Below are 26,401 nucleotides of genomic sequence, written 5' to 3'. Positions count from 1 at the left end.
AGTGGCTATGTACTAACATGTCTAGAAGGTTTCTGGACCGTCTTGTGGTAATAGCTGGTCTCTCCAGTAAATATTTAGAGATCACAGGGTCAGCCTGTAAAATGGGCCAAGATCTCGTAAGGGCCTCCCTCACCTGTGAAAACCAATCGTGATAATTGGTGATAAATCTAACCTTTTCCCCAGGTAGTTTCTTTTCAGACCTGTAAACAAGATCTGAAACGCGCGTCGGGGCGACGTGGGCTATACAGGCTAGTTCCCTCTCTGATTCCGCTGGTGGTCCTACGCTATCCTCTGGGTAAGGCATGTTGGTACATTGTCTATTATTCTCTTCGCATGCGTCACTATGGTCCTCATGTTTGTCAATACTATCGTTACCTAGAGGTTATGGATTTTAGAAATATACTTAGAGTGGTACCGCCAGACTCATATAGATTCATTTGGGAATATTTATAGCAATACTATAATAGTCCGTATTTTGGACAATAGATACATGCTTTGTGGTCTGATCAATCATAATTACACAAACATACCATATCCCAGCTTAACTAAATTATACAGTAACTCAACTGACATCAGTTACCCATAAATATTAAAATGAGTAACATAAATTCTAGTGCTATTGTTTAAAAGCAGAATGGCCATGGGAAATTAAGAGGCGAGAGGCTGATGCAATGAAATGCATTTGCTGTCCATCAGACATTAAAAGAAAGAGTGTTTGGAATGAAAAATTAATTGGTACTTTAGTCGCGCTCCCTTTTCTCTTTCAATGTGTCTGGTGTAAAATTTGTAATTAACTTTTCAATCATTTTCTCATTTATTCTGGTACCTGGAATAGCATTTAATATGCCGAAAATAGAGCGATATTTTTCCTAAGAGAGTTAAGGGATGGAGATTAGAGGATTCATCCTGTAGTGACTGACTGATTCCTTGCGCTAAGCCGCCATTCCACATCTTACAAAGAATTTAATAAAAAGAGAGAACTCCTTTGTAACGTGACCATCTCGATGAACAGAATTGACTTCTAGCACTTGAGAGGAATAATTGGCCTCGCTCTTTGTGCTATTTTCTCTCATTTTTTTTTTCATTTCTTCTTAATATAAAATATGATTAAGGGCTTGAATGAAAGTGAATTTTAGTACATAGCACACAATTATTAGTGAGTACGTAGTAGAAATTTGTATCCAAATGGAAGATATCATTGGTCGCGATTATCCAGAGCGGAGGAGACTAAATGAATCTTAAAGACAATGTACTAGAGGAAGATCCACATAAAGCTACAGAGCAATGGCATTTTGGCTATGGAACTTGGCAGGATTGGATTTTGCTCCATGATGCTGCGGCCCGCACGCTTTAGGCCGGCGTCACACTAGCGAGTTTTACGGACGTATGAGTGCAGAAAATACGTCCAGAAAATATGCATTGCACACGGCCCAATGATTCTCTATGGGGCAGCTCCTATCTGCCGTATATTTCGCATCCGTAATATACAGTATGTTACAGGCGTAGAGAATCGCAACATGCTGCGTTTGTCAGCATATTGCGCAAAAAATACGCCAATGAAAATCTATGGGGGCAAGAAAATTATGGATTACACACGGACCATGCGTGTGACTTGCGAGAAATACGCACCGGTGTTCTATAGAAAAGCCGGCAATTTAGTGCAGTGTACAGTAAAATCACACTGACAGAATAGAATAGAATAGGTAGAATAAATGTGTACACATAGAATAGGTATATATATATATAGTCAGTGAGACACATATATATATATGTATATATATATGTGTATATATCTAATATATAATTGCCTAGAATACTACTTCCTGCAATTTGTGCCAACTTCCGTGGCTTTGTCCGGAGCTAATGTCCGGAGCTAATGTCCGGAGCTAATGTCCGGAGATTAATTGCCTAGAATACTACTTCCTGCAATTTGTGCCAACTTCCGTGGCTTTGTCCGGAGCTAATGTCCGGAGCTAATGTCCGGAGCTAATGTGCGGAGATAATGTCCGGAGCTAATGTCCGGAGCTAATGTCCGGAGCGAATGTCCGGAGATAAGTGACGTCAACAGTGTCCAGTGTCTGATTGGTTGCCGCCTGCTGCGAGCGACCAATCAGAAACGTGCCGTACTGTGACACACTCCGCCCGCCATTTTGGTGTGATTTTTGAATTTTTACCTCACAGCAAGTTTCTACTGCGTGGAGGCGGGCCCAGTGACGTTGCTCTTCAAGCTCCTGCCGAATTTCGTCAAAAAAATGATAATACCATTTACCAAAACTATATATATTTAGTTGTGAAGTGGTTCAGTGACATTTTCACACCAATTTTGAACTTTTGTTTGGTGTTTTCTCCATATACTGCCTATTATTTTTGTTCTTTCTTACTATTATTTATTAATTGTATTATTCTTACATTTGAATAAATAAAGTATATATGGATTCTAGACTCCCGATTCTTTAGAATCGGGCTGCCATCTAGTATATATATATTTAATTCAGCGCTAGATAGCAGAAAAGCCGGTAATTCAATTGTTGGCTTTTCCTATCTCCTTCACAAACCCGACAGGATATGAGACATGGTTTACATACAGTAAACCATCTCATATCCCTTCTTTTATTACATATTCCTCTTTACTAATGTAAGAAGTGTCTTTGTGTCAAATTTGGGGGCTCTGGTTATTAAATTAGAGGGTAAAATCCCGGAAAAAATTGGCGTGGGCTCCCGTGCAATTTTCTCCGCCAGAGTGGGAAAGCCAGTGACTGAGGGCAGATATTAATAGCCTGGAGAGGGTCCATGGTTATTGCCCCCCCCCCTAGCTAAAAACATCTGCCCCCAGCCACCCCAGAAAAGGCTCATCTGTAAGATGCGCCTATTCTGGCACTTAGCCTCTCTCTTCCCACTCCCCTGTAGCGGTGAGATATGGGGTAATAAAGGGTTAATCCAAGTGCAGTCCAATGTTTTCCATGAACTCATTGACTTTCATGTCTAAGTGTGAACCGAATATAGGATCAAACTCCAGCATGCAGAGAATTTTTACCCAGACTGTCTCTATCCGAGGAAAAAATCAGGCATGTGAATGGCCCCATTGAATAATATTAGTATGAGTGCAATACAATGCTTTGTCGGATCACACTAGGTCCGAAAGACAATCGCCTGCATGAGCCCTTAATGGTCATAATGGTCATTGATAGGTTTGTAGATTATTACAGAATTCAGCATCTTCCCTTATATCAGGGTGTTACAGATGTGATACATACAAAACCTACTGTAATCTCTGTATGACATTACACTGCCATTCTAAAATGGCTAAAATTGTAAAATGCTTGTGAAAACCAGTCACTTTGCAATTTACCTTAAAGGGGTTGTCCATTACTAGGACAACCACTTCTTAAACTAAATGTTCGGCCCCGATAAAATAATAAAGGTTACACTCACCTCCCGTTCCGATGCCATTCCCGCGGTGTCGGCACTTGCTCTCCCAGGGCTGTGATGTGGTGTTGTGACACGTGACACCGTCACCCAATCAGCGCTGGCGTGACCATCTCCGCCTTCAGACAAACTGAACATGAAGAGGAAGCCAGGGATCAGCTGCAGTCCGGACTGCCTCTTCAGTTTGTTCGAAGGCGGAGACAGTGACGCCAGTGCTGATTGGGCGCTGGGCATCTTGTGTTATTCCACCTCATCACAGCCCCGGGACCCTGAGTGCCAACACCACTGGAACAGAGCCGGCACGGGAGGTGAGTACAGGCTTTATTATTTTATCAGGGCCAAACATTTTGTTTAAGAAGTGGTCGACCTAGTAGTAGACAGCCTGTAATTAAAAATCCTCTCAAAAACAGAAGAAGTTTTAATTCCATTGTTGACTGCTCGTTGCCTAGGTTACCAGTCAATTTCTACAGTATATAGTTTCCTAGACAAGGAGCGCATGTCTACAAGCTTCTCTGAAACAGGTCGGATTGCTTGATTCATTGCCCATACATTACTGCCATGCTGCAGGTGCGACGCTGCCTCTGTCAGCAGCATCAGAGAGCAGCAGTGTGACCATTGCCCAGCTGCTGCCACATGTTCTGGGACCAGAGAAATCCCTGCAGCTCACCCCTCAGTGCTGCAATCAAATATGATTGCAGCACTGTACCTCCTTTTAGTGGGGTTTGGAATCACCATGGAATCATACTTAGATCTAGCAGATGTCCTCAGGGCTTTCACATGTGCATGTGTGTTATGGTACTCTTATGCTGACGTCACACTACTGTCTAACACGGCCAAGTGCTACGCGATAAAGCATCATATAGCACTGAGCTCAGTGTTATTCTATGGGACCAATCACATCTGCGATTATCGGCATCGGTATGAGAAAACAATTGCAGAATGCTGCGATTGGCAGCGAGACTCAGCTCACTCACAAACATAGAAGTCTATGGGTCCGAGTGACACATCAGACTGCACTTGGATGTCATCCCAGTGCCTTCTGATATACGGCGAATCAGGCCAAGGAGGAGATGGAGAAATTACTTTCTCTGTCTCCTCTGTACCTGTGCTGTACAGAGCACTGACATTCGGCTCACGCTCTTAGCAGAGCAGGAGCTGAGTGTCATTAGCATATTGTACCTGATGCTCTCGGTTCGGATGCCACATACTAGTGTGATTCCAGCCTTTTAGTGTGTCCTCATAGGCCTTGCTTTGTTTTCCTTCACTTGCAAAGTTAAAAAACTATTATGGAAATTGCTATGATCCAAAGTATGGAAATGTTATTGGTGTGGTTTGCTAGAGGACCGAGGTGGAAGAACTTCAGTTAAGCTCCACAGCAAATCTTCCAATCACGCTACTTTCAGCCTCTTTCAAGCGGATATCTCTTTTGGACCCTGAGGACCTTTTGGACCATGCCAGGAACATTTTCTAAGGAAAAAAAACAAGATTCCAGCCAAAACAACAAGCTACTGAGAGCTGAGCGCGGCACCGCAATGACTCTGCCGAAACAAGCGCCACCATCAACATTGAAAACTTCAGCTTCCTCCACTAACCTGGACCCTGAAGACATCACCTTGGAGATGAAGAAATAAAGAAGACTCAAGCTCCCAGGAACCACCGGACTGTATCCAGTTCAAGTAACAAGCTGCCGAGAGCGTCGCACATGACTACAGGTAAAGCAGTGACTGAGCTGTCACTCAAACAAGCGCAGCGTTCAGCCCCAAAACCTCCAGTTCTTTCCCCTTATCTGGTTTCATATGACAGCTCCAAAGAGTCATCTCCAAGTCCTGGTGAGCACTCCATCTTTTCAACCCTAACAGCAGCAAAAGTCCCAAGAAATAGCCCCTTCACGACCATGGGGTTTTCCATTTTTGCGTTTCTGTTTTTTGCTCCCTGTCTTCACAGAGCTATAACTCTTTTATTTTTTGTCAATATGGCCATCTGAGGGCTTGTTTTTTGCAGGTCGAGTTGTACTTTTGAAAAACAACATTGATTTTACCATATTGTGTACTGGAAAACAGGAAAAAATTCAAAGTTTGGTGAAATTGAGAAAAAGAGTGAAATTCTACAATTTTCTTTCACCATGTTTACTAAATGTGAAAATTGACCTGTCATTATGATTCTCCTGGCCATTACTTCTTCACTGATACCAAATGTGTTTATATTCAGTTGTATTTAAATGATGAAAAAAAATACAAAGTTTGCAAAAATAAAAATGAGACATTTTTTCGAGACCTGTAGCGTCTCCATTTTCAAGATTAGGGGCTGGAAAGGGACTTATTTTTTTAGCGCCGAGCTGACGGTTTTTATTGATACCATTTTGGTGTAGAAAAGATGTTTTGATCGCCTGTTATTGCATTTTATTGCAATGTTGAGGCGACCAAAAAAACGTAATTCTGGGGTTTTGATTTTTTTATCGGATTAATTCTTCATATATTGATAGACTGGAAGTTTCTGAACACAGCGATACCATATACAGTACAGACCAAAAGTTTGGACACACCTTCTCATTTAAAGATTTTTCTGTATTTTTATGACTATGAAAATTGTACATTCACACTGAAGGCATCACAACTATGAATTAACACATGTGTAAATATATAGTTAACAAAAAAGTGTTAAAGGGAACCTGTCACCCCGAAAATCGCGGGTGAGGTAAGCCCACCGGCATCAGGGGCTTATCTGCAGCGTTCTGTAATGCTGTAGATAAGCCTCCGATGTTACCTGAAAAAGGAGAAAAAGACGTTAGATTATACTCACCCAGGGGCAGTCCCGCTGCTGGTCAGGTCGGATGGGCGTCTCCGGTCCGCTGCAGCTCCTCCTATCTTCTTTCCATGACGTCCTCTTCTGATCTTCAGCCACGGCTCCGGCGCAGGCGTACTTTGCTCTGCCCTCTTGATGGCAGGGGATAGTACTGCAGTGCGCAGGCGCCGGAAAGGTCAGAGGCCCGGCGCCTGCGCACTGCAGTACTTTGTCTGCCTTCAACAGGGCAGAGCAAAGTACGCCTGCGCCGGAGCCGTGGCTGAAGATCAGAAGAGGACGTCATGGAAAGAAGATAGGAGGCGCCGCAGCGGACCGGAGACGCCCATCCGACCTGACCAGCAGCGGGACTGCCCCTGGGTGAGTATAATCTAACGTCTTTTTCTCCTTTTTCAGGTAACATCGGGGGCTTATCTACAGCATTACAGAATGCTGCAGATAAGCCCCTGATGCCGGTGGGCTTAGCTCACCCGCGATTTTCGGGGTGACAGGTGCCCTTTAAACAACTGAAATTATGTCTTATATTATACGTTCTTCAAAGTAGCCACCTTTTGATTTGATGACTGCTTTGCACACTCTCGGCATTCTCTTGATGAGCTTCAAGAGGTAGTCACCGGGAATGGTCTTCCAACAATCTTGAATGAGTTCCCAGAGATGCTTAGCACTTGTTGGCCCTTTTGCCTTCACTCTGCAGTCCAACTCACCCCAAACGATCTCGATTGGGTTCAGGTCTGGCGCAGCACCCCATCACTCTGTCTTGGTCAAATAGCCCTTAAACATACTGGAGGTGTGTTTGGGGTCTCTGTCCTGTTGAAAAATAAATGATGGTCCAACTAAACGCCAACCAGATGGAATAGCATGCCGCTGCAAGATCCTGTGGTAGCCATGCTGGTTCAGTATGCCTTCAATTTTGAATAAATCCCCAACACTGTCACCAGCAAAGCACCCCCACACCATCACACCTACTTTTCCATGCTTCTCGGTGGGAACCAGGCATGTAGAGTTCATCCGTTCACCTTTTCTGCGTTGCACAAAGACACGGTGGTTGGAACCAAAGATCTCAAATTTGGACTCATCAGACCAAAGCACAGATTTCCACTGGTTTAATGTCTAGTCCTTGGGTTCCTTAGCCCAAACAAGTCTCTTCTGCTTGTTGCCTGTCCTTAGCAGTGGTTTCCTAGCAGCTATTTTACCAGGAAGGCCTGCTGCACAAAGTCTCCTCTTAACAGTTGTTGTAGAGATGTGTCTGCTGCTAGAACTCTTTGTTTTGATACAGGAAAGAAATATAACTTGGTACCGTGTTAGCCAGTAGATACTCTTTGTGGCATTGACCTGGTCACTAATCTGAGCTGCTGTTAACCTGCGATTTCTGAGGCTGGTGACTCGGATAAACGTATCCTCAGAAGCAGAGGTGACTCTTGGTCTTTCTTTCCTGGGGCTGTCCGTATGTGAGCCAGTTTCTTTGTAGCGCTTGATGGTTTTTGCCACTGCACTTGGAGACACTTTCAAAGTTTTCCCAATTTTTCGGACTGACTGACCTTCATTTCTTAAAGTAATGATGGCCACTCGATTTTCTTTACTTAGCTGCTTTTTTCTTGCCATAATACAAATTCTAACAGTCTATTCAGTAGGACTATCAGCTGTGTATCCACCAGACTTCTGCACAACACAACTGATGGTCCCAACTCAATTTGTAAGGCAAGAAATCCCACTTATTAAACTTGACAGGGCACACGTGTGAAGTGAAAACCATTGACTACCTCTTGAAGCTCATCAAGAGAATGCCAAGAGTGTGCAAAGCAGTCACCAAAGCAAAAGGTGGCTACTTTGAAGAACCTAGAATATATGACATTATTTCAGTTGTTTCACACTTTTTTGTTAAGTATATAATTCCACATGTGTTAATTCATAGTTTTGATGCCTTCAGTGTGAATGTACAATTTTCATAGTCATGAAAATACTGAAAAATCTTTAAATGACCAAACTTTTGGTCTGTACTGTGTGTGTATTTTTTATTGTTTTATTTTGAATGGGGTGAATGGTGGGCGAATTAAACTTTTATATTTTTTTAATTTTCGAATATTTTTAAAAACATTACTTTTTAACTTTTCACTGACTTCAATAGTCTCCATGTGAGATTAGAAGCTGCGATTATCTGATCGCCTCTGCTACATAGAGCAGGGTCTCCCTGCTACCAGGAGTACCATTGTCTCAACTAAAAAGCAGAAGGCTTTCTACCTTAGAGCCTGAGCACATAAAGAGGACTCTCAGAAAAATATCACAGATTCTAGGAAAATGCACTATAATGAGAAAAAAGATGCATACAACACTTCCTTCTTTGTCCTCAAAACCGACCTTTTTTCACCCAAGTCGAATTCTACTTCACTCCAAGCAAGAGTACACAGAAATAAATGCAAAGTTACTTATGTTTGTTTTTCTTATACTAGCTAGCATGGTTTTCCTTCTTGTTCAATGTTATACTACATTTTGGAAAATGCTACGTTTAAACTATCATTTTATTGTACGCTTGCCTTATCACCTGTCCTTACAAGTTGTTCCTTATCCTTTCCTCATTTTCTTACTCCCTTTTACCCTATTAAAGTTATCCTTTCCTTCCCTTTCCCCCTCCTTTCCCCTTATATTTTACCTCTTGTTCTTAATGTTTGTTAATTAAAATATCCTTGTGTGAATTGTATCCCCCTTCCCTTTAAAAAAAACAATAAAAATAATCTGATGAAATGTTAATAATGCAGACACAGAAGAAGATCAAAAATTGTCAATGAATGGTTCCACTGGGATGCCTTTTTATCTTACGCATTATATAGGTTTATCTTAAGATGACCCATCTTCATTATGATCCTCTCGAACCTCAACTTTACTAATTGTTATAAGTCTAGTAAATCCACCCCTTGATTCCCTTTTCTATTTCGCGCGACATCGGTCTTTTCTTTGTCTCCCCTTCCTCCCCTCATATCCCACTCTTTTAATTCCTCTCTATGATCATTACCTTCCATAAATTTCAATTTCCAAGCCATTTCTGCAGACCTAATTGGATACTAGCTTGTCCCTGGTAACCAATTTTGGCTTTCCTGATCTAATGGACCACAGTCCAGTTTTGGTTGTCCACTGACATACAGTCATGGCCAAAAGTATTGACACCCCTGCAGTTCTGTCAGATAATACTCATTTTCTTCCTGAAAATGATTGCAATCACAAATTCTTTGGTATTATTATCTTCATTTAATTTGTCTTAAATGAAAAAACACAAAAGAGAATGAAGCAAAAAGCAAAACATTGATCATTTCACACAAAACTCCAAAAATGGGCCAGACAAAAGTATTGGCACCCTCAGCCTAATACTTGGTTGCACAACCTTTAGCCATAATAACTGCGACCAACCGCTTCAGGTAACCATCAATGAGTTTCTTACAATGATCTGCTGGAATTTTAGACCATTCTTCTTTGGCAAACTGCTCCAGGTCCCTGATATTTGAAGGGTGCCTTCTCCAAACTGCCATTTTTAGATCTCTCCACAGGTGTTCTATGGGATTCAGGTCTGGACTCATTGCTGGCCACCTTAGAAGTCTCCAGTGCTTTCTCTCAAACCATTTTCTAGTGCTTTTTGAAGTGTTTTGGGTCATTGTCCTGCTGGAAGACCCATGACCTCTGAGGGAGACCCAACTTTCTCACACTGGGCCCTACATTATGCTGCAAAATTTGTTGGTAGTCTTCAGACTTCATAATGCCATGCACACGGTCAAGCAGTCCAGTGCCAGAGGCAGCAAAGCAACCCCAAAACATCAGGGAACCTCCGCTATATTTGACTGTAGGGACCGTGTTCTTTTCTTTGAATGCCTCTTTTTTCTCCTGTAAACTCTATGTTGATGCCTCTGCCCAAAAAGCTCTACTTTTGTCTCATCTGACCAGAGAACATTCTTCCAAAACGTTTTAGGCTTTTTCAGGTAAGTTTTGGCAAACTCCAGCCTGGCTTTTTTATGTCTCGGGGTAAGAAGTGGGGTCTTCCTGGGTCTCCTACCATACAGTCCCTTTTCATTCAGACGCCGACGGATAGTACGGGTTGACACTGTTGTACCCTCGGACTGCAGGGCAGCTTGAACTTGTTTGGATGTTAGTCGAGGTTCTTTATCCAACATCCACACAATCTTGCATTGGAATCTCTTGTCAATTTTTCTTTTCCGTCCACATCTAGGGAGGTTAGCCACAGTGCCATGCGCTTTAAACTTCTTGATGACACTGCGCACGGCAGACACACGAACATTCAGGTCTTTGGAGATGGACTTGTAGCCTTGAGATTGCTCATGCTTCCTCACAATTTGGTTTCTCAAGTCCTCAGACAGTTCTTTGGTCTTCTTTCTTTTCTCAATGCTCAATGTGGTATACACGGGGACACAGGACAGAGGTTGAGTCAACTTTAATCCATGTCAACTGGCTGCAAGTGTGATTTAGTTAATGCCAACACCTGTTAGGTGCCACAGGTAAGTTACAGGTGCTGTTAATTACACAAATTACAGAAGCATCACATGATTTTTCGAACAGTGCCAATACTTTTGTCCACCCCCTTTTTTATGTTTGGTGTGGAATTATATCCAATTTGGCTTTAGAACAATTCTTTTCGTGTTTTTTCATTTAAGACAAATTAAATGAAGATAATAATACCAAATAATTTGTGTTTGCAATCATTTTCAGGAAGAAAATGAGTATTATCTGACAGAATTGCGGGGGTGTCAATACTTTTGGCCATGACTGTACACTCTAAAATCAGTGAAAACAGCTCCTGTTCATGGTAGGTAGATCCTTGGATAGATCTCAAGGATCACTGCTTAACCAGCCTTGGATCACTGTCTATTGTGACTTTTTGGACAGTGAACTCTCTGCAGAAAAATCACAATATCAAAGTGAAGCTTCTCTTTCCAGTTTTCTTTCGCAATGTGGAGATTATTCTTGCCGTAATATAAATTGAAGCACCATCTTACAGGAGATACAGCAAATCAAAAGATAGTTCCCCAGTATTGTTATAGGCTATGAATCCATAATTAGTGGTCTTTTTTTTTGTCCTCACTAATTACAAAGCCACTGGCTATGAATGGATGGATCTTCCTTCCCACGTAGAAACCTTAAGGTGCTTCTCACTATATATAATGGCTACAGTATATAAAATGTTAAATGGTGTTAATATGTGAATATATACTTAAACCACGTCTGCCATATATGTCACAATGGTTCTGTACATCATTCCTTATATACAGACTTAAAAATTCACATATCAGGAATGAAGCTAATTTTTTTTTTACATGGGACAATGAATGTTTTGCACTCAACCTTCACAATGTAAGGGCCCGTGCAGACGTCCATATTTTTGGTCCGTGTGCAATCTGACAAAACATCAGACTGCATACGGACCAATGTCATATGTCTGATTTTACCAGCTCGGCCTCAAGAAAAAATCACAGCATGCCTAAGTTGTATCTGATTATAGGAACACACTCGGATATGCAAGTCAATGAGTCCGTGGGAAACATCGGATTGTCCTCGGATGACATCTGAGGGTAGTTCGATTTTCATGGACTAACTCAAAGGAGAAGATGGAGAATTTTTTTTTTTTTTTTGTATATTCTCACCTGAGAGAATCGGATCATACTGTGATCACACTCTGATCAAACTTTGATCACAGTTTAATCAAACTGTGATTAGCATATTCAGCCTGATTCTCTTGGATGAGAGAATATGCGCTGGTGTGACTCTAGTCCAATACATACATACAGTGGGGCAAAAAAGTATTTAGTCAGTCAGCAATAGTGCAAGTTCCACCACTTAAAAAGATGAGAGGCGTCTGTAATTTACATCATAGGTAGACCTCAACTATGGGAGACAAACTGAGAAAAAAAATCCAGAAAATCACATTGTCTGTTTTTTTAACAATTTATTTGCATATTATGGTGGAAAATAAGTATTTGGTCAGAAACAAAATTTCATCTCAATACTTTGTAATATATCCTTTGTTGGCAATGACAGAGGTCAAACGTTTTCTGTAAGTCTTCACAAGGTTGCCACACACTGTTGTTGGTATGTTGGCCCATTCCTCCATGCAGATCTCCTCTAGAGCAGTGATGTTTTTGGCTTTTCGCTTGGCAACACGGACTTTCAACTCCCTCCAAAGGTTTTCTATAGGGTTGAGATCTGGAGACTGGCTAGGCCACTCCAGGACCTTGAAATGCTTCTTACGAAGCCACTCCTTCGTTGCCCTGGCGGTGTGCTTTGGATCATTGTCATGTTGAAAGACCCAGCCACGTTTCATCTTCAATGCCCTTGCTGATGGAAGGAGGTTTGCACTCAAAATCTCACGATACATGGCCCCATTCATTCTTTCATGTACCCGGATCAGTCGTCCTGGCCCCTTTGCAGAGAAACAGCCCCAAAGCATGATGTTTCCACCACCATGCTTTACAGTAGGTATGGTGTTTGATGGATGCAACTCAGTATTCTTTTTCCTCCAAACACGACAAGTTGTGTTTCTACCAAACAGTTCCAGTTTGGTTTCATCAGACCATAGGACATTCTCCAAAAACTCCTCTGGATCATCCAAATGCTCTCTAGCAAACTTCAGACGGGCCCGGACATGTACTGGCTTAAGCAGTGGGACACGTCTGGCACTGCAGGATCTGAGTCCATGGTGGCATAGTGTGTTATTTATGGTAGGCCTTGTTACATTGGTCCCAGCTCTTTGCAGTTCATTCACTAGGTCCCCCCGCGTGGTTCTGGGATTTTTGCTCACCGTTCTTGTGATCATTCTTACCCCACGGGGTGGGATTTTGCATGGAGCCCCAGATCGAGGGAGATTATCAGTGGTCTTGTATGTCTTCCATTTTCTAATTATTGCTCCCACTGTTGATTTCTTCACTCCAAGCTGGTTGGCTATTGCAGATTCAGTCTTCCCAGCCTGGTGCAGGGCTACAATTTTGTTTCTGGTGTCCTTTGACAGCTCTTTGGTCTTCACCATAGTGGAGTTTGGAGTCAGACTATTTGAGGGTGTGCACAGGTGTCTTTTTATACTGATAACAAGTTTAAACAGGTGCCATTACTACAAGTAATGAGTGGAGGAAAGAGGAGACTCTTAAAGAAGAAGTTACAGGTCTGTGAGAGCCAGAAATCTTGATTGTTTGTTTCTGACCAAATACTTATTTACCACCATAATATGCAAATAAATTGTTAAAAAAAACAGGCAATGTGATTTTCTGGATTTTTTTTTCTCAGTTTGTCTCCCATAGTTGAGGTCTACCTATGATGTAAATTACAGACGCCTCTCATCTTTTTAAGTGGTGGAACTTGCACTATTGCTGACTGACTAAATACTTTTTTGCCCCACTGTACATATAAATCTCTGTAACTGACGACCATACATGAACTTGTAGTATAACAGTCCAATGGCTATTTTAGCTTACCTAAGTACTGCTTTCCTATCAGTCCCTACTAATTGCTACTTTCTTCTACCATGCAAAGTGAGTATGCTGGCAAAATAGTTTATATCATACTTGCCAACTGTTTCTGTGCCCCTACTGCCAGCCCCCTTAACGTGCAACCGGAGAGGCTCCACCTGAAGACAAAGAATTCTGGGGTCACAAATGGGAAACCTTCTGGAAGCACCACAGAAAGTCTTTGCATTGCATAGAGAAATATATCAAATCCTCCAGGGGTCCATGAGGTCTCCGCAAATCCAACACCTGAGGAAAATGCTTTGACTTCTTTTTCACAATTTTGTCTTATAATTACTGAATGTAAATTCTGAAGATGCGCGGTTAGATTTTTGCCCAATGTGGGGATCTCAGTAATTAAAATGGAATACACGATCGTGCAATCTATCCAATTGGACAGGAGGAAGAAATAATATATTCTTCCATTGTGTTATATTACGTATTCATCACTTGGCAGCAGTCATTTGTGTAATTTTCTGTACTCTGCCTGTATAGCCTTTCTTTTGTTGCTTACAATTTAATGAAGTAGATGAAGTCTTGATCTAAAATGAATCTTTGTAGCAATGAAATTCCCATTATTCTTGTCTGATGGATGTGTTTAATCCATTTACTAGTTATGGCAGTGAAAACAAAATCTCTGTTTTTCTCACAAGAGATTTCCTATTCTTCTGTTGTCTGTTTGGAGTAAAATACTGAGCGAGTGGATGGCTATGAATATGTGCCAAGCACCTTAGAGTATTGTTCTATTTTCTACTGATCTCTGAATTATGTATGAGATTACAACAAGTGTCTTTTCTGATCATACAAGTGCCTGAGAGTTTTATTATAAAATTATTCCCATGCTATCATGTACTCCAAACATTTTCCTAAAGGAGGATCTTGTCCTAGATTGAGAGCAATTGTGCATTTAATCTTCAATACATGACATATCGTGTTTTCAGTCATTTTTATGCCGACACTTGAGAGCTTGTTAGGGCACTTACTACTGCATTTAATACATTTTGTTCACCCAGTACAGACTTAAGTATATGATAAATGAACCTGCAAGGCTTTTAGTCAACATAAAGCTGTTTCCTTAAAGGATAGATGCACTATGTTATGGTTAAAAGAAATTAAAAGAGCTGGTAACTGTATTTTAGCCTATAAGCAAATATGATATCAAAAGAAAAATATATTTTCCTTTAGCGGATCAACTTAACCTTTCAGCATCAGTTGGACACAGCTATTACATAATAGCTTTGCAAACTTTTCAAGTGATAGTTCTTGAAAAGAATTTATGTTTTAGATGGCTTGTCAAGCAAACTTGAAAAATTAAAGTAGTATTCCAATAACGTTTTAATTTTCACATCAAGCTATAGTAATAGTAAATGAGTCCACACAAAGATTAGCTAATGAGTTAGAAAATGTCCCTGGCTCATGACATGCAGCTATACAGAAGAAACTTATCACAAGCAGAAGGCGGGTGGAAGAGTTAAGCAGCATCAAATATGATAGTTCTATTTTACTGATCTATCACTGCTGCAATGAAATAGGATTTAGAGTAGAGGTAGTGCAATGTGACAAGACTCCCCACATTTAAAAAAAAACCAGACATAATAAGAAATTTTAGTCAGCATTTGAGTAAACTATATAATAGGGGAATTAGTAATCAACAAGTTAGACAACACAGATATAGCATATCAAATAAAGACACTTACAGAAAGAATCCACAAGAGCCTCTTCATTATTCTATAAAAATGGCTTATGCTACACATGCAAAAAATCATAGATGAAAAATACACATGCATGTACTGTACATGCAATGCTAATGCATGCAGAATTATTATTCAATACATATATATTTTATCTGTATCCTAAATATGTGTGCATATGGGCATGGAACAAAAAGTAAAAAATGACCATCGGAGGAAATTGATGCAAACAAGAAAATGTAAAAAAAACAAGATGTGGTCAAATACATGTATAAAATATTATTTTATTATGAGAAAACCTACCGTGTTACTGTTCAGGTTCAGCTGCCGAACACCGGGTGTTTGTCACGCTGTCATGTGCATGACAGCGCCGCAAACAACGCTTCTGATCGGGGGTGAAATTATCCCTGCCTGTCAGAGAGCCACGGTTCCCATGCTGTCAAAAGACAGTGTGAGTGCTCAGCTGTGATCGGAGGTAAAGAGTTTACCTCCAGTAACTGGTATCAGCTGATGGGACTACTGCTCCCATCATCTGAAACCTGCTGCCGCTAATAACAGCGAGAACAGGAGCCAGACAAAAATCACAGCTGGGGGCTGCAACCCTCAGCTGTCAGCTTCAGCAAGGCTAGTTATCAAGAATAGGGAGATGACCATGCCGTATTTTTTAATTATTTAAGTAAATAATTTTTAAAAACGGCGTGGGGTCCCCCATTTTTGACAACTAACCTTGCTAAAGCAAACAGCTGGGGTTTGGTATTCTAAGGCTGGTAAGGGGTCATGGGGGAGTTTTTATCATAGTGCAACAGGGCAAGTGGGGAGAGCCAGGCAAAGAGCCAGAATTGGCACATCTAAAAGATGTGTCTTTTCTGGGAAGCTGCGGGCTGCTATTTTTAAGCTGGGGAGGGTAATATCCATGGCCCCTTACCAGCCTGACAATAGCAGCCCCCAGCTGTCTGCCTTAGCCTGGTTGGTTGTCAAAAATGAGGGGGATCCCACCGTGTTTTTTAAATTATTTATTTAAATAATCAAAAAATACGGCGTGGGGACCCCTCTAATCTTGATAACTAGTCTTGCTGAAGCTGGCAGCTGTGAGTTTTGCCTGGCTGGTTAACAAAAATAAAGGGGAACCCACACTGTTTTTTTTTTATTATTTATTTACAGAGCAGGAGCGGCTGATGAATACTCTCATCCGCTGCTCCTGCTCTCGCTGTTCTTAGTAGCAGCAGGTGTCGGATGATGGGAGCAGTTGTCCCATCAGCTGACACCATTGACCGGAGGTAAACTTTATACCTCCGATCACAGCTGAGTGCTCATGCAAGTCGGCACTTGCGTTAACAGCAGCCCGTTAACGCATGTGTTGAACGTGCTGCTGTTAACGCAATGTGAACCTAGCCTAACAGCACAGCAAACACTTGATGTTCAAGCCCCCATTCAAGTGTGTGGGTTCTGGGATTGGATACGGGTACTGTTCTGGTACTCGAACCCAAACTTTTTGTAACTGTTTGGACCAACCTGCCAGATCCGAACATCCAGGTGTCCACCCATCTCTAAACATGACAATGATTCAAAACACGAGGCCAAGTTGACCTGTCATTGGCTACAGCAGAACAAAGAGAAGGCTCTGGAGTGGCCATCTCAGTCTCCTGACCTCAATATTAATGAGCCACTCTGGGGAGATCTCATGCTTGCAGTTCATGCTAGACAGCCCAAGAATTTACAGGAACTGGAGTTGAGTTGGCAGCTTTACCATCTGAGAAAATAAAGACCCTCATCCACAACTACCACAAAAGACATCAAGCTGTCATTGATGTTAGAGGGGGCAATACACAGTATTAAAAAATGGGGTATGCAAACTTTTGATCAGGGTTATTTGGATGTTTTGGGATGTCATTATGATTTCAAAAGAGAAAACACAGTAGTTTGACAATAAATGGCTTCACCCAATCACTAACCATGAGTGGAGAAAAAAGTTTTGGTGCTATCATTCATATTGTCTGAAAAAAGGCCAAGAAAGCAAAAATTCTGCCGGAGTATGTAAACTTTTGAGCACAACTGTTTGACCGTTCTTGGTATCTGACCCCGTTATTTCCCAAATTACAGTTTTGTCTCCTGATTCTTTCCCTGGTTCTGCCTCTCTCTCGGTGATCCAGCTAGTCTGACTACTCTTGCCTCAGGCTCGATCCGCTAACCAGCAGCTACTCCATGAATGCAATCTAGGGGGTCCTGTTATAAGTCCTGATCCTTGTATAAGACTTAAAGGTTGAATATCGGGGTTCTTCTTGGATCTGCGAGAACGAGTTATTAATGTCAAGTCTCTCCGACAGGGCCGCTATCAGGGCATTACTGCCTTTACTGGTGTATGGGGCCCAGTGAGCAGAAGCAAAAAGGGGGCCCAGACTGGGTGTGACACATTATGCAACCTGCACTGAGGCAGCACAGCTAAGCCACAGCATAAATGGCTTGGAAGACTGTGTGGCATGCAGACACTCACAGTTGCAGCTATTTACATTGTATGGCCACAGCAGAGGGGGCCGGCCGCATCTGACATTAGTGACAACAGACGCTGCCAGCCCGCCCTCTGTTCCTAAGCTGTCGACACACCTCGGGGCATTGTAGCACTTTATATGCAAGAGTTGAGGTCCCGAAAGTGATTAAGTGCACCCTCCCACCCTCCCATCTTACATTTGCCCACCCACATTTTACTGTGCTTGTTCCCCACTTCCTGGTTGTGCAGTGTGAAGTTGGATGCCATCTCTATCTGCTACCTGCAAACTACTAAGTACTAATAAGTTCAACCCTGCTGACTGCTGCCTATCTGCCTGCCTGCAATGATGCCCTCGGTGACGCGGACATCCTGCACGTCGGTGGCGCATGCGCCGTTACAAAGCTGACATTCCTTCATTGTTTGGATCTATGAATCTATTGGGTGGCCTGAGTATTTATACCTCTATAGGACCTGACGACGCCACTTCCCCGGAAGAAGGCACGCAAGCCGAAACGCATGTAGAGGTCGGGGGACCGCAGGTCTGAGATAATTATGTTCTACTATTATCCTTTTAACCCTGCTGTGGAACCATGGGGTCATATAGACCCCAGCGCTGAATAAATTGAAATATTTCTGAAAATGGTCAATCTCAGACATTGGCCTTCTATGTATTTCCAAGTAACATATTTCTGCTTATGTTGATGATATTTTGAATTTGCTTTTCAATTTTGTTTCAAAGTTATTTTACATTTTCTGGGTTTGGGACTCTCCTGACCGCATAATACCTTTATTGTCTGACATTTTTTTTTTATATTTTCTGTTTATTCACGGGTTTTGTAATATAATTGTAAGTAAACAATGGCTAGTTCCAAGTGACACCAGCAGTGTTACAGGACAGCGCAAACGGTACTATGTTTGTCCTCGATTGAAGGACAAAAAGACGAGATTTCTTTGCAATGACTGCAAGAAGTTCACTTGCGAAGAACATGGCGCTATGACATGCAGTGAATGCAAGGGTTAAATTTATTGCCAGATCATTCGTTGTCATTATGTTTTTACTAAAATCCACACAGATGCAGTTATTGTGCATTTTTTATTGAATTTGAATACTTTAAATTATTAGTAAAGCATTTTGGTATAAATTTCAGTTTGTGTTTGAAGACAAATAAATCACTTCAAAGTTACGTTTGATTTCATAGCTGTGCTCTGAAACGATGACAGAATAAAACTTGATTATTCTGAACAGCCAGCATGTTCATTTTAATGAAATATGACGAGTTTGAGCCTGGGGTCATATAGACCCCATGGTACCAAAGCAGTCTTTTTTTTTCATGGTTCCACAGTAGGGTTCACACCCCTCCAGCTTCCACTTCTTTTGGTGATTTTCACCAGTGGCTCTAATCAATATTACTGTATATTGGCACAATATGATTTAAGCATATGTTTGAGTTCTGGTGTTGGTATTGGATTTCATTTAATATACAACTCTTTGCCTCTGATCTGTGGTTCCACTATCGTTAGAATTCACTTATCTTACCATCCCATAATATTGTATTGAATAAAACGTTTTTTTAATTGTAAGTTGTCTAATAAAAATTATTTTATGATAGTTTTTGGTCCTTTATGTGCAATCCTTTCTCTATATGGGTTATTGATTTTCTTGCTCTGGATTTTTCTAATTTAATCCCTGAATGGGCACAGGTGTTCACAATTATCTAAACACTGTGCATTGTTATCTATTATGGTTTTTGCTGCCTGCAATAAGGAATAATAATGCAATAATACTTATCCCCTGTACACAAGATATGGGATAATTATTAGGGCCAGTTCACATGGGGGATCTTCAATCAGGAGTTTGGCTCCTATCTTCATGCCTCCCATTCATTTGTATGGGAGACAGTGATGAGGATTGTGGAACTTCAATATAGCCTACATTTCTATTCCCCACTATCATATTTAGTGCTGCAATTCAAGAAAAGCCATATTAGTAAGTGCCTTATCATCATCTCAATCTTAATTATGTAAAAATCATACAATGTGATTTTCTGGGTTTTATATTTAGATTCTGTCTCTCACAGTTGAAGTGTACCTGTGATAAAAATTACAGACCTCTCCATTCTTTGTAGGTGGGAAAACTTCCAAAATTGGCATTCTGTCAAATACTTATAGTCCCCACTATATGTGATATGGTGTTAAATGAGAACTGTTAATGTGTGATTGGTGAGGATGTGATGGAGAAGTGGATTTTTTACAAGAGTGGGCGGTGGGACTGTGGAAAGTTCAAGGATTGGAAGCGGAGTTGGAGGAGAGCCTTGTCGGAGACTCAAGGGGGCTCCAAAAATTCCTATTCCTATTGGCATCTGGCTGTCCAAGGTAGCCCTTTGAGCCGATGGACTCTGAGAGACATAAAGCCGGTTTCACATTTGCGTTTACCTGATCTGTGGAGGGCTGCGGACTTCCTCCGTGAAGCCCCGCCCTCGGCTGCACCTCCGCCGCTAGCTCCGCCTACTTCTGCATGCAGCATGCATGCAGCATGCGTACCTATCTTTAACATTAGGTACGCAGGTCATGCCGCTATATGCAGATGCTTCCGCATGCGTCGTTTTGACGATGCGGTGACCAGCGTAGGACGCAGCTTGTAGCAATTTTTTTTCTCCGCATCGTCAAAACGACGCATGCAGAAGCATCCGCATACAGCCGCACAACCTGCGTACCTAATGTTAAAGATAGGTATGCAGAAGTAGGCGGAGCTAGCGGCGGAGGTGCAGCCGAGGGCGGGGCTTCACGGAGGAAGTCCGCAGCCCTCCGCAGATCAGGTAAACGCTAGTGTGAAACTAGCCTTACAGCAATACAGATTGTGTGGCACAGGTAGATAGCAATGCACACAGCGTAGAGATCAGTGTAGTACATTTACCACAGGCAGATACAAGTACAGCACAGGAACATAGTAACATAGTAACATAGTTAGTAAGGCCAAAAAAAGACATTTGTCCATCCAGTTCAAGCCTATATTCCATCATAATAAATCCCCAGATCTACATCCTTCTACAGAACCGAATAATTGTATGATACAATATTGTTCTGCTCCAGGAAGACATCCAGGCCTCTCTTGAACCCCTCGACTGAGTTCGCCATCACCACCTCCTCAGGCAAGCAATTCCAGATTCTCACTGCCCTAACAGTAAAGAATCCTCTTCTATGTTGGTGGAAAAACCTTCTCTCCTCCAGACGCAAAGAATGCCCCCTTGTGCCCGTCACCAGGAAGTAAAGGTGGAGAATAGTACTCTATAAGTAAAATAGAAAGATAGCAGTATAGTAATACAGTTAGGTTACAGTTCTGGGTGTACTTTTGATAAAATCCCTGTTGTACATTGTACACTGTCAGAAAGCTGCCGGTCACTGATGGGTGCAGGGTTACACATACTAGTTGGACTGCCATGCATGTGAGACCTTGTCAGGCTGTAATGAACTCCTGCTGATAAAACACTGATTGCATTGAAATTACAGCACTCAGCCTAGTAAGTAACATATCCCTATTATCAGCCTTTCTGCCTCTATATTATGCTGTTCTCAGATTAAGGCCACGTTCACACGTTTAGTATTTTACCGCAGTATTTGTAAGCCAAAACCAGAAGAAACAATGAGAGGAAAAGTATAATAGAAACACGTCACCACTTCTGTATTTATCACCCACTCCTGGTTTTGGATTACAAATACTGATGGAAAATACTGACCTAATACTGAAGGTGGGAACATGGCCCAAATAGCAAAAATGGCTCCCTTTAATGAGCACAGTCAGTTCAGTAATAGAGCATCGATCCACTGACTTTACTTTCCCCAATTTCAGGAATAAATAATTTGAACTGTTATCAGAAATCTTCATAGTCCTGAACCCAACATTTTTTTCTCTTGAATTTCGTATAAATGTCAAATGAAAAAAAAATAAAGGCAGTTTTAGTAATAAAGCATTTGTTTATTTCAGCAATTGGGAGAAGAACCAAACATATTTTGTTAGCAGTAGACCACTAAAGTCTTATTTTTGTCTTATTTTTTTTCACTTCTCAGTTCAATATTTTCGGAAATGGATTAATGTAGCAATTATAAATAGATTATTCCATGCATATACACATATAATATGGATGAATGAGACTCCGGTTTGGACAACAATATGGATGATGGGATGACCTTGTTTTGGCTGGAAGATATAGCAGTAACGATGACAAGGTTTGCTCTAGTTTAGTGTTAGAAAAAGTAAAACACAAGTATTCAGATATCACTTATCACCAATTATATTGATTATAGCTGCAGTAGCCATATTAGAAGGATGTGATGACGTTTGCAAAATTACGTGAAGGCTACTGGATCCAAAAAAGAGCCTTCGAGAGTTTCCTAATATTGCATACCATTTCAAAAAGACACACCATAAAAGTGAGCTTGACGTATACATGTCAGATGGGACAACCATGTTCTTGAGAATTATTCACACTTCACAAAATGAATGATGCTCTGATCTGGAGAACATAACAGTTGATGGGGTCTTCTCGTTTTGGCTGGTAGAACATAGCAGTGGTGATGTGAGAAACAAGACACAAGGATTCAGATATCACGCGCATCAATATTATTGATTACAGCACTGTACATCACTCTAAGGAGAAGTGTGATCTAGGAGGAGCACAAGGTGACCATGGCCAAAATTAGGTCAAAGACCTCTCGATTTCACATTACCCGTTAGTATTGCCCCATATAGCACCATTTCTTTTGCTTGTGTTCTTTATGTCATTGGTGTGCTTTGTCAAAAAAATCCTTTAGATTGCTAAATTTAGTTAATGCTGTTATACATTTTACTGCTATGAGTTTTTTTTATTTGGTTTCATAGAAAAAACATACAAGATGATCCCAGTGGCAACAACGAGAAGGCTGGAGTCCAAATTCTTGACCTCGTCAAACGCATGCGGGAAAGAACCACCCAGTACAAGGAAAAATTGGCTGATGCAGATGTTTCATCACCAGAGCAAAGCCCTACAGCAAGTAATTTATATGTTATTAGGTTCAGAGTGTGATTTTGGGTTAATGCATCTACTTACGGTAAATTGTAAGTTGTCCACACACATGTTTTGAGACTAGATTCCATCACGTTTCCCAGGCAAATTTTAATAACTTCCACCAATCTTATGTTATTCTGCTTAATCCAAAGTTTCTTTTTCGTTAAGCATTAGGTTTAGCCATCTGATGGCCTTACTTAAATGTATGGCTATAGAAACCTATAGAAACAATGACGCTGTGTAAAATGTAAAGGAAACAAACAAGAATGCAATGATTTGAGAATCTAAAAGCCATTTTTAATTCACAACAGAACACAAATCAGAAGTTGAACATTGGACATTTTTCATTTCATTTGAAAAAATAACTCATTTAGAAATTAATGGCAACAGTGCATCTAAAGTTGGGACGAGGTTAACAAAAAGGCTGGAAAAATAAAAGTGTCACTCTAATGAAAACAGCTGTAGGGACAATTTTCATGTACGTCTCATGATGTTATATAAAAAGAGCATATTGGAGATTCAAAGTATCTCCGAAGGAAAGATTGTTAGAGGTTCACTATGAACAACTACGTCTAAAAATTTTCAAAAAATTTCAGAAAAAATCTTTCTCAGTGAAAGCTTGAGAACAATCTGAATATCTGACCATCTACAGTATATAATATCATTGAAAGATTCTGAGTTTCTTTTGAAATCACTGGGCACAATGGACAAGACCAATGGTCTTTATTGGATGCTTGTGATCTATGGGACCTCAGATGGGACAGCATTAATAATGGACCTTATTCAGCCGTGCAAATCATTTGATAGGTTCAGGACTAGTTCGAGAAATCATTGTCTGTGAATACAGTTTGCTGTGCAATCCACAAATGGAAGTGAAAGCTGTATCTCCCCTGGACCAAAGCTCATTCAAAATTTATTAAGCCAATATGGAAAAAATTATATATATACAAAACGGTACCGCGCTTGGGTTGCTACAATACCTCCCCTGATAACAGGGGCGTAATAGCCTCCTATAAGACTGGTGGACACGTGTGTCGTGCTGCAACCGCAGCCCCGGGAATCGCGCTGTGGATAGGGCGCTGCACTAATATGCGCCAGACATGCTTGATCCCAAACAAAACAATACTATGAGCCCATCAACAGGGAATGGATCTCTTACCGTAGATGATGGGCTCATAGTATTGTTTTGTTTGGGATCAAGCATGTCTGGCGCATATTAGTGCAGCGCCCTATCCACAGCGCGATTCCCGGGGCTGCGGTTGCAGCACGACACACGTGTCCACCAGTCTTATAGGAGGCTATTACGCCCCTGTTATCAGGGGAGGTATTGTAGCAACCCAAGCGCGGTACCGTTTTGTATATATATAGTTTTGACCTTTACAGAAAGCGGCACAGGTTCTGTTTGGCTACCAGCAGCTGGGTTGTTATAGAGGTTATCCCCACTGTTTGTAGTGGGTTCAGGTGTTGAGCGCCGTTGACAGTTTGTTTTTAGTTGTTTTTTACTAATATGGAAAAAAACTGTTCTGTGAAAACCATAGATACCAAGTTCTGCGCACTCAAGAGGAGAGGGACCGTCCAGCTTGTTATCAGCACACAGTTCAAAAGCCTGCATGTGCATGGCATGGGGTTATATTAGCACCAGTGATAAGTGCAAGTGCTCGTTACTTGACTTTGCCTAGTGTGCTTGGGTATGCACTGAGTTTTGCAGGTGCTCGAGAGACATGTTCGAGTCCCCACGCCCACTTTTCACTGCTGTTAGATAGCCACAAAACAAGCGGAAATTGCTTGGGTATTCAAGCAGTCCCCTCATGTTTTGGGGCTCTCTAATAGCTTTGAAACATGCGAGCATGGGGACTCGAACATGTCACTCGAGCAACAGCTATACTCGGTGCATACCCGAACACCCTAGGCAAACTCAAGTACTGAGCACTTGCGCTCATCACTAATTAGTACCTATGTCATGGGCACATTACACATCTTGAAAGGCACCATCAATGGTGAGCAAAATATAGAGGTTTTAGAACAACATATGCTCCCATCCAGACAGCGTCCGTTTCAGGGTAGACCTTGTTTATTTCAGCAAGGCAATGCTAAACCACATACTGCATCCATCACAACAGAATGGCATCATAGAAGAATGGTTCAGTTAATGAACTGGCAGTCCAAACCTTTAACCAATAGAAAACATTTGAAGTATTATGAAATGAATAATTCGGCAAAGACAACGCTGGACAATTGAGCAGCTATAGTCCTGCACCAGTCAAGAACAGGACAATATTCCTCTCCTAAAATGCCAGCAATTGTTCTTCCCACTTCCCACGATTACAGACTGTTGCAAAAAAGAAGAGAGGATGCTACACAATGGTAAACATGGACCTGCCCCAACTTTTTTGAGATGTGTTGCTGTCATCAATTAATAAAATGAAATAGAAAAATGTCCAGTGAGTAAGTCCTGATTTGTCATACAGTATATGTTCTGTTGTGAATATAAGAAATTTCCAAATCATTGCATTCTTGTTTTCTTAATATCTTACAGAGACCCAACGTTTGGTGAGTGGGGGGTGTAGAAGCATATAACAAACTGATACAACCATGCAATACCTAAAACTCAATAACATGTATCTACCACAGTGCTTAACTTTACCTTCCTGGCACAGTTTTGGCGGAAATAATAAAGTATATAGAGTATACTATATTTGCTTGATTTAATTAGTATTTGAGACAGAAAGAATCATTGTTCATGCATTGTGAACCAGTTTATGATTCTTGTTAGCCATTTGGGCGGGATTAGCAGGCCTGCCACCAGCAAGCTGCCATAGAATGTAAATTGCTAAACTAAACCAAAAGCAGCACAACCTTTTTAATATAAAATGTGACAAATTTTACCAATAGCGTGCAACATTTGCTAAATTTGTCCCAGAATAGACCCCCACAAAATGAAGGCTGATACCAAATTTGCCCATACTAATTTATGTAAACAGATGCCATGCCTTCGGTTATTATAATCTCTCCTTCGTATCTCTTCTTCATGAGCATATCCAATGCTAGTAGATTATAAGCAAAAAACAATGCTGCATAAAAGGTTACATTTATGCAGTGTTGGTGAGGCAATTTTGGTGCAATATCTTCTGTCATGTTCTCTCGACATTGTAGTGCATATATCAAAGAATGCCATCCAGTACAGTAATGGAAGAAAAGAGTAGCTCTCACATTTTTCTATATCGCCAGCAATCACAGTGTGGCGTCTAGGTGAGATGTGTGTCGGCTCACCAGGGTGATATAAATGTGTATACCTGTGTCCGAATCAGTATAATACTGTACCTGTTATAAATAGGTTTGATCATCTGCAGTAATGTTGTCATTTGGTAATGACTCAGTGGCATCCAACACCTCTCACACTAGGTCCTGGCCTCTTCCGTCTCTCAGTAAGGTCCCTGGCAGAAATTCATCTGGACAGGTTCTGCTCAT

The 26,401-nt window shown here is 41.2% G+C and overlaps 1 protein-coding gene across 2 annotated transcripts in view; it reads left to right on the top strand.

The window, feature by feature from the left end:
- CNGB3 (cyclic nucleotide gated channel subunit beta 3) overlaps positions 1–26,401 on the top strand; it is a 249,308-nt gene that overhangs the window by 66,187 nt on the left and 156,720 nt on the right. For both annotated transcript variants that reach the window (XM_069731577.1, XM_069731576.1), the window contains one exon: positions 22,768–22,919. In XM_069731577.1, the coding sequence (XP_069587678.1) occupies positions 22,768–22,919 (152 nt within the window). The remainder of the gene's footprint in view (positions 1–22,767; positions 22,920–26,401) is intronic.

The sequence above is a fragment of the Ranitomeya imitator genome, chromosome 6, assembly GCF_032444005.1.
Source record: "Ranitomeya imitator isolate aRanImi1 chromosome 6, aRanImi1.pri, whole genome shotgun sequence".
Lineage (NCBI taxonomy): Eukaryota > Metazoa > Chordata > Amphibia > Anura > Dendrobatidae > Ranitomeya > Ranitomeya imitator.
Note: the sequence above shows the minus strand (reverse complement) of the source record. Positions and strands in the feature narration are given on the sequence as shown.